This window comes from Thamnophis elegans, chromosome 13 (genome assembly GCF_009769535.1).
Source record: "Thamnophis elegans isolate rThaEle1 chromosome 13, rThaEle1.pri, whole genome shotgun sequence".
Taxonomy (NCBI): Eukaryota; Metazoa; Chordata; class Lepidosauria; order Squamata; family Colubridae; genus Thamnophis; species Thamnophis elegans.
Genome location: NC_045553.1, coordinates 40879979 through 40889238, shown reverse-complemented (window position 1 = coordinate 40889238; position 9260 = coordinate 40879979). Strand labels below are relative to the sequence as shown.

The following is a 9260-nucleotide window of genomic DNA, read 5'->3' as shown; positions in this document are numbered from 1 at the left end:
GCAGGGAGGAAACATTCTGGTGTTGTTTCTAGCCTAATCTTTATTGCCCTGCTTACAGAAACTGCCTCTCTGGTGAACCCTTATTACATTGTAACAGCTAAGGTGAAGCGCCCATCGACCTGAGTGACCTTGAGTTGGCCACACCCACCCAGTCACATGACCACCGAACCATTAGGGCATTAGGGCAAAGAACCGGTTGTTAAATTATTTGAATCCCACCACTGACCTATCCATACCAAAAAACATATATTATTATTGTTGTTGTTATTTATACCAGGTTAGCTGTCAAAACAACTGGGAACAAGAGCACATTTTTTTTTGAGCAAAATCAGATAGTTAACTTTTTAAAAAGTAGCTGAATTCACTCTGAAAATGGTAATTAAATTGATAAAATATCAAAGATCTTCTTAAATGTAACAGGGTTGATATTTTCGATAGGAAAGCTTTCAGATAAAAATTATGTGTTGGAAGCATGAGAAATTTCTGGTTTGGACTCGACAGATTTATTTTAGAGCCCTTCCGAACTTTATTAACTAAATTCTATACCAAAGTCGAGAAATAACAGCAGTCAAGCACCTTGGCATTACAGTACCACTAGAGACGAAGGATAACAAAAACAATTCTCTCCAGTCCAGATAATTCAGCATTCTACACACTACACTATTGGCCAATGAGTCTTCATAATTCTTATTCCTACCATCTCAAGGCTAGGAGAAGCCCTCCCATCAAAAGTCTAATTCTCTTCCTCTAAGACTGTGTGTGAGTGAGTGTGTGAGTGAGTGTGTGTGTGTGTGTGTGTGTGTGTGTAGGTCTCCATGGAGCCATTTCAACAGGTTACAGCTTCATAGAACATAAGCCCCCGTTATCTTTGCTCGTGGTTTTGTGAGTATAGCACACTTTTAAAAACAAAAAAAACCTTGTAAACATTCTTGAAGTTGAGAGAGGAACGGTCCTATTTTTTTTTTTTTTTGTAAATAGAAATCCTATTCAAAAATAGAACAAAAAAACCCTTGTATCTGAAGCACCATTTCGAAAAAAAACCTAGTTCCTCTCTTTGCTACATGCGGCTGAAAAAGAAGCCTGTGATTATTTCGGGGGAAGGCATGAGAAATCTGGAGGAAGAATGTAAAGTCTTAGAAGCCCTGGGACAGGGGTGTCAAACTCAATGTTATTGCAGACCGCATCAGGTGTTGTGTTTGACCTCATGGGGAGGTGGGGGGCATAGCCAGGATGGGCATGGCCAGCTTGACATCACTCCTGCCTGGGATGCCTGTGGTGTCCCGAGCACTCTGCCAGTGAAAACGGGCTCCCGAGATTCGTTTGTGGCTGCCATGGCTTCCTGCAATCCTCTGCCAGTGAAAATGGAGTTTGGGAGCCCATTTCACAGGCAGAAGCACTGCAGGCCAGTCCTTTGCTGTTTCCAGGGCAGCCCCATGGACCAGACCTAAGTACCTCGCAGGCCAGATTTGGGCCCCAGGCTTTGAGTTTGACACCCCTGCTCTAGGATAACTGGTCTTTCACCAAGATACACATTTGAGAGCATAGAAGACGTTGGCTTTTATTTCTACTCCAGACTTCAAAGTCTGCATTTTGGGGTGGGGGGATGTTCCCTATGATTATAGAATCCACAGATATCAAACCCAACTTCTGCAGCCAAAGGAAGTGGGAAAAGGAGCAGTGATGGGTGGCAGCCATCAAGACTCGGGCATCCCTTGAAATAAATCCAGGAGCAAAACATAAAGGGATGAAAACTCCTTAAGGCCAAAGCTCTTCCATCCTAGGACTTGTTCCTGTTATTTGATAGTCCGTGGTGGTGGCTTTCTCCTGAAGGTTTCATAGGGCATCTGTACCTCCAAGCTGCCATGCATTTTACTCCAGAATTTAAATCCACTTGGAAGGCATGGAAAGCACTTGTAAAAGAACGATTACTGACACAAAAATGTAAGACATGTCTCTTCTCTTGCATACAATGCTATGGAAATTGGACTGTCTTCCACAGCATTGTCAACAGCTGTTTTCACCTGCAGACAGTAGGAATGGCATGCTGTTTGCCTATTCATTTGTTCTTAGACTGCCAAAGGCTAGTATAATGATTGCTGTAAGAAATTCCAGCATCTACCTAAGACAGGGGCCAGCAAGCAGCGGCTCTCGAGCCGCATATGGCTCTTGAGCAGCATGTGGCTCTTTCATTCCTCTGCTGTGGCTCCCTGTCGCCGGTGTGTAAAAGGAAAAAGGACACTGTGCTAGAAGACTCTATGGTGGGGGAACCAGACTTCTGTTTGGCAAAGGAAAAAGGATGCCATGCTAGGAGGAGACTCTATGGCAGGGGAACCGGACTTCCAGTCGGCTCCAGAATTGAATAGGGGGCTTCCGGTTAGGACCTTTGTGGCTCTTTGAGTGTTTAAGGTTGCTGACCCCTGGCCTAAAAATATTGTCTAGTGTCCCCAAAGAAAGATGTAGAAACTGCATCCTAAACCAAAACCCTAAGATTACAAAATCAAGGACCTTGACTCAGGATAGTGTTTTACTTCATGTATCGTTTTTCTTGCCCTGCTTTGCCTTAGGATGAGCTATAGGATTGCATTCCCACCTGGTCTATCTTATGGGAAGGTACAGACCAAATACTACACTTGAGGCTATCTATAATATTAAGGAATATTCTGCTTTTCATGAGATGGGATCTATATTTTTTTACATGTCCCCAGGTGGAAAAACAACAGCTATTCCAACAATTCAATTTTAGTGTATAGAATTTGTATAGAAAACATTAAGGTGCAATATCACCATAATAGGTTTTCAGCGCAGGACAACAGAGGAGGCCTTCCTATTACAGATAAGACTGTTGCTCAATCTAACCCAATAACAAGAGTTGGAAGGGACCTTGGGGGACTTCTAGTCTAACCCCCTGCTCATGCAAGAAGCCAGGGGTGGGTTTCTCGCTCCCGTTCCAACTCATCAAAACCGGGTAAGGAGCGCGGGCGGGCGGGTCGGCCCTTCGCCATTCCCGGAAGTTACTTACTTCCGGGTTCGCCGACCAACCGGTTCACAGGGACCGCCGCGAACTGGTTGAAACCCACCCCTGCAAGAAGCCCTATACCATTTCAGACAAATGGTTGTCCAATCTTTTCTTTAAACCCTCCAGTGTTGGAGCATTCACAACTTCTGGAGGCAAGTCGTTCCACTGATTAATTGTTCTAATTGTCAGGAAATTTCTCCTTAGTTCTAGGTTGGTTCTCTCCTTGATTAGTTGAGTATTAGTTACAACAATACTTTCTCTCTTGCTTTCTGATCATGTTCAAGTGCTCCAGCAGAACCATTCTGGGAGCATTAAGTTCATCCCCTTTTCATTTTTTTTTTCATAAAAAGGACAAAGTTAGCCTGGCCTGAATCCAAACTCCAATGTTCAGGTGTTTGCATGTATTTTGCAGGTGTATTCTGGATTGGAGAATTCTAACATGAAACAGTGACCCTGGAGAATACGTGGGCTTAAATAACAAAAGCAAGGAAGAAAAGTCGAAAGAGGCATCCCTGTTCAAACTAAGGAACAGGAAAATAAGATGCAACTCCACCTTACCCAACATGGTAGATCTCTTGGCACGAACCATAAGAAGCAGGCAAAGCCAACCCTTCAGAGGCAATTTGGTCCAGCACCATTAAAATGCACATTGCTCTTAAAATATTAATTGGCAGCTACCAATCAGTGACTGGTTATTAGTCCTGTACGGAAGAATGAACCCCATGTGTGTCTAGAGACTTGCAATTCCATCCGAGCTAGGATATCACTTTCTTTCTTAAGGGTACCATGTTATACTCATAGAAGTCTTACAATTCTTTCCTTCTAGGCTCAATGGTACTTCCTTATGGTCCACTATAACCCTAGGAGTTGAAGGAGGTGGGTGGTCCTAAGAGTCCCTTTTATATTTTAGATCTTTTTTTATGATTTTGGAAAGGATTTAGAGCCACGGCTCTAAGGGATCACCTTCTTTATCTTTGGTCCATCTCAAGATAGTTCTGATATTCAGTTTCTGGCCTTGCCTTCTCCTTCAGGGCCACAGAATACATGGCTGAATGATGATAACTTCTAGGAGGTTTGGGCAATTTCGAGGTAGTTGTTTACTTCTGCTTTACCACTAAGTGACTGGATGGTCAAAACCTCTGTCAAGCCCCCTTCTTATTGGTACTCTTCGTCTCCCCTCTTAGAATGTTCTTGGTCAAAATGCACTACGTAACGGACTTCCTTCGACTCAGCTGGATCCCACTCCCTCCTCCCAGAGGCCATTTTTTTACACTTTCAGCCACTTGATCACTGAGAGTCAGAAAGTAGCACATTTGACTTTGGTCAATTGTGGAGACAGCCCGGTCAGCAAGGTCTCAGGGTGCAAAAGTCCAACTCCTGCGGTTTCTTCCTGAGGTTGCAGCGTTCACGGGGCAGGAGGGTACCACCTCGCCCTGTGCATCTCAGTATGCGCCTTTTAAACCCCCTGCCACAAGTTTTGGAGCACGAGGACCAGGGAGACGCCTCCCACGTTGGGCAAGGATCTCCGCATATCCTGATGTCAACAGGCCTCTGGGTGGCATCGCAAGAGGAGGCCAGCTGGCCCAGGGCGTCGCGACACAGCACCATGCGTTTCTGCAGACCGTTGCCGCAAGTGACCGAACAGTCTTCCCAGTTGGTGGTAGCCCACTTGTAAGCGGGGCGTTTGTAATCCAGCTGGCCCAGGTCCAGGCGGTTGGACAGGCTGAGAATACTGTTGTTGAGGACGGGAGGACGCTTCCCATCTTTACGGTGGTAGGAAGACTTGTCCTCTTTGCTTTCTTTGGGCAGGTAGAAGGAGTAGCGTACTCGAGGTGGCGTCATCTTCCCAACTGATAGCACTTCCACCGTCAGGGGTTCCTGGATGGGCATAAAGGCTTGGAGGCTTTCCACTGCTGTACTTGTTCCACTATAGCGAATCACGCTGCCCTTGACTATTAAGTCCCTTTCCACCGCGGAGACAATGAAATGTCCATTCAGAAGGTATTTGCCGTGTGCATTCTTCAACGCCAGGTAATTGTCATCACTAATCAGACCCTTGTAGCCTCTCTGACGGATGTCAATGCTGGAGGCACCAGCTGGGAGGAGCACCACAAAGTTGTAGCCATGCCTAGAAGGAAGACAACAGAGAGAAGAAAGACAAAGCATTAATACAGGTTCTGATGCAGCCTTCATGAGCCCCACTCAACAGCCTACCCCTTTTTATTTAGAAAGGCAGCAAAACATGGCATTCACTGAGAAAGCTCTGGGTCACACATCCTTAGGTGGTTCACAAGCTGCAGTTCCCTGAAGGGAGCCTCGGTTAGTACTTGAATCCAACACGAAGAGTTCTGACCAACCTGGATAAGGAAATCCTAGAAGGGATCTGCTGGAGGGAATTCTTCTGGAGCATGAACGGTTGTCTCCAACCTCAGTCCTCCACTCCACACTTCTCTGTGCATACTCGCATCTAGGACAGGGTGCAGCTGCTCCTCCCCCTCACTCAGCTCAACCCCTGAAAATAGCAGTCTCTCCACCTGAGCGTGAGTAGATAGGCCCTGCTCTGTATCTGGCTGTGAGACCTTCTGCTCCTTAGAGCCTTCTGCAGGGCCCGATGGTAACCCAGGCATCCTCTCCATGTCCTCTGACTCATCTGACTCAACTGCCAGCTCCAGTGGCAGTCAACGAAACCCAACAATTCACCTAAGAGATACTTGACTTGTGTTGGCCAAAAGAAAGGGTTGGAAAACAATGATGCAAAGCAGGGGAACTCATGCAATGTCCTTATACTGGACCACAAATTTTAGCTCATTTAATAGAATTAAAAATGGAGAATGGATTTTGAACTATGGCACCTGTAAGTTTCAACACTGTGGCCAATCATGGGGAATTTTGCAGACTGTTAACACACTAAGTTTCTGCCATAAAAATTACATGCTCATTTTCCTCAGATGTCTTGTTTGTTCTCTCAGAAGGGTGTGGCCCAGAGGTGGTATTCAGCCAGTTCGCACTGGCTCACTGGTGGCATAAATTTTGCCCAGTTTGGCGAACCGGTAGTGATGGCTGGCTGGCCACACCCTTGAACTGGTCCCCCTGTCGCCACTTGCTCACCCCGCCTGCCTGGTCGCTGCTCGCTCACCCCGAGGCTTTGCATACTGGCTCTCAGAGGTAGCAGCTGGCCTCAGGCCACTGAAAATTCCTCCAGTTGGTGCAAAAGCTGCTGCTGTTGCCGCCATGTTCTTCACACATGCGCATCCCATTGCCTTACAGCTAGGAGGCTTCTTTGCCTGCCAGCCACTTCTCAGCAGCAGCGGCTGGGTGGGGGCTGCTGAAAACTCCAGTCAGCTTGCCTTCCAGACTCTGGAACAGCCACCACTGAAGGTAAGCAAAGAGGCGATAGTGTGGGAGGAAGTGGGACTAGGGCCAGGGTTGCTAAAGGAGGGGAAATGCGGGCAACTGGCAAAAGGAGGGCAGGGCTAGATAGGGAGAAATACTAAAAAATTTCCTACCTTTTCCTACGGCTGTGGCTTGGTGGTGTGTGTGTCATATGACTGAGTGGGCCAGGGGTGCGTTCCTGCCAGTTCTAACCTCTTCTATAGAAGAGGTTCCACAAATCTGCAGTGCCGTTTAGAACCGGTTCCAGCTCCCTCCCCCCGCCCGTCCACACATCATCAAGATGAAGAGCGAGAGGAGGGATTCTGGGAGTTGAAGTCCACAAGTCTTAAAGCTGTCAAGTTTGAACACCCCTGGGGTTTTTTTTCTAAAGGGTTAGGGGTGCAAGGGTCTTGTAACTTGACAGCTTTAAGACTTGCGTGCTTCAAATGCCAGAGTTTCTGAGCCAACATTTTGGTTGCTAAGCAAGAGCATTGTTAAGTGAGTTTCACCACATTTTACAAGTTGCCCAACCAGTCACATGGTTGGCAAGCCACTCCCCACCCAGACACATGGCCGGCAAGCCACTCCCAGTCACATGGCTGGCAAGCCACTCCCACAAAGTGGGCCACACCTACAGAAGAGGTTCTAAAAAAAATTGAAACCCACCACTGGTGTGGGCATGAGTGACATCAATTGGCCATGCCCACCCAGTCACATGCCCCCACACCTAGCCACGCCCACCAAACCGGTTGCAAAAAAATTTGAAACCCACCACTGGTATGGCACGAACACAGCCCATTAATTTATGATTCAATATATTGAAAGTACCAAGAAGATGGGTTGATTGAGTCATTCAGTTAAGCTTCTGGTACGGATCTGGCAAAACATTGCCTTGCACTGAATCAGGACATTGGTCTAGCTAGATCCATTCAGTCTTTACGGTGGCCTTTCGATGACTCTACCCAAAGTTCACTCACATGGGTTTGGTGAACAAGCCTGAAACTTTCTTGCAGCTTTTGTTGTCTCCTCCACACACGCCACACTTGTCGAATTTCTTTTTGGAACCAAGTTTCCCATCACAGCCAGCTTTGATACATTTTCCCTGGACGCAGAGTGAGCTAGAATCTGGGGAACATGGTGTGCCATCCACCACCTGAAAATTGGAAAGATAAGACTATAATCCAGGGCTGCTTTAATCAAATCCAGAGAGGGTGGAATATTGGCCCATATCCATTTGTTTTGTAAAGAAGTAATCATCAATCATCCCTGCCCATGGTCCTAGCAAAAGACATGTTATCCTTCGCTCTGCCCATAGAATCTAATTGCCCCACTTTTCACTAGGACTTTGGTCGTGTGGTTGAATATTCTGCAGTGCTATGTATGACAAATACCTGTACATGAATCTTGTTTTTTTAAAAAAAATATTAATGAGATCTTGGATACCATTTGGAAGCGGAACAGGGATGAAGATTCAAAACCACCAAAATGATTCCAGGTAGCATTCTACCTGCACTGCAACACAGGTGTTTGTTTGTTGTTTGTTTTATTGGTCTTGTATGCCGCCCACTCCCGAAGGACTCCAGGCGGCTTACAATAAAAAGGGGAGGGGGATAAATAACACAATACAAAATTTAAAATATAGCAACATTCACCATTAAAGTGGGGCTGGATACTTCAACAGCCCCAGGCCTGCCGGAACAGTCAGAACTTAATAGCTTTACGGAAGGCCGGGAGGGTAGTAAGGGTTCGGATCTCAACGGGGAGGTTGTTCCAGAGGGCTGGAGCTGCAACAGAGAAGGCTCTCCCCCAGGGGATCGCCAGCCGTCATTGGCTGGCAGATGGAATCCGGAGAAGGCCTAGTCTGTGCGATCGAATCGGTCTTTGGGAGGTAATTGGCAGGAGGCGGTCTCTCAGGTACCCAAGTCCGATGCCATGCAGGACTTTAAAAGTAACAACTAGCACCTTGAAGCATGTCCAGAGACCAATGGGCAGCCAGCGCAGCTCGCGGAGGATAGGTGTAACGTGGGTGTACCTAGGTGCACCCACAATCGCTCGCGTGGCTGCAATCTGGACTAACTGAAGTCTTCGAACGCTCTTCAAGGGCAGCCCCAGGTGGTTCTTGATTTACGTCCAGTCACTTAATGACTGTTCAAAGTTATGATGGATCCCCCCCCCAAAAAAAGCTACTTAACAATCTGTTTTCATGGTCACAAAAACCCCTCCCCCCTTCCCCCGGTCAAATGATCACATTATGGGAACTTGGCCATGGGTTTACCTTGCAATTTGCTATGTTTTTTTACTGGTTTCCAGCATTTCCTTTAAGTTTCTAGCAAAATGCACCACTTGGGGAAAATTGAGCTGCTGAACAACCATGGCATTCATTTAATAGCCACAGTTCATTTAAGAAGCATTGGGGGAAAAAATGTCAAAAAATCAGGTCTGGTCACAATTGCAACAACTTATGATTGTGATTCCAGGCTCAATGTTGGCCGTAAGCCAACTATTTCATCCCAGAGTTGCCCATGGCTCCTATTAAAAACCGAGGCTCTGATTTGCATGGAAGGAAGCAAAATGTGATTGCAAACGTTACACAAATAATTGTGAACCGAAGTGTAGTGTTATCATTGAGTACATTTGTAGGTTTAATGAATCCAAATGGAGAACAAGGGAAGTTAATCCTTTGTCAGGGTTTAATGTACACAAATTATGGAACTTCTCTCTTTCCATTAAAAATCTAAATAACTTTAATCAATCGCCCTTCAACAAATATCCCTTTACAATTTCTCTTTTTCTCCAAATTGAAAGTCTATTAAAATACATTTTTTTTCATTTTAAGATATCCAATGGATGTGTCTTTTTTTTGAACCATATT

General features: G+C 46.0%; 1 protein-coding gene across 1 annotated transcript in view; it reads right to left on the bottom strand.

Annotated features, from left to right (window-relative positions):
- Positions 1 to 3186: 3186 nt before the first annotated feature.
- The window catches only part of LOC116516337 (A disintegrin and metalloproteinase with thrombospondin motifs 15-like), a 48956-nt gene continuing 42882 nt past the window's right edge, over positions 3187 to 9260 (bottom strand). The window contains exons 2-3 of the mRNA XM_032228766.1: positions 7366 to 7541; positions 3187 to 5144 (exon numbers count right to left, since the gene is read on the bottom strand). Coding sequence (XP_032084657.1) covers positions 4361 to 5144; positions 7366 to 7541 — 960 coding nt within the window. The 3' untranslated portion in view covers positions 3187 to 4360. The remainder of the gene's footprint in view (positions 5145 to 7365; positions 7542 to 9260) is intronic.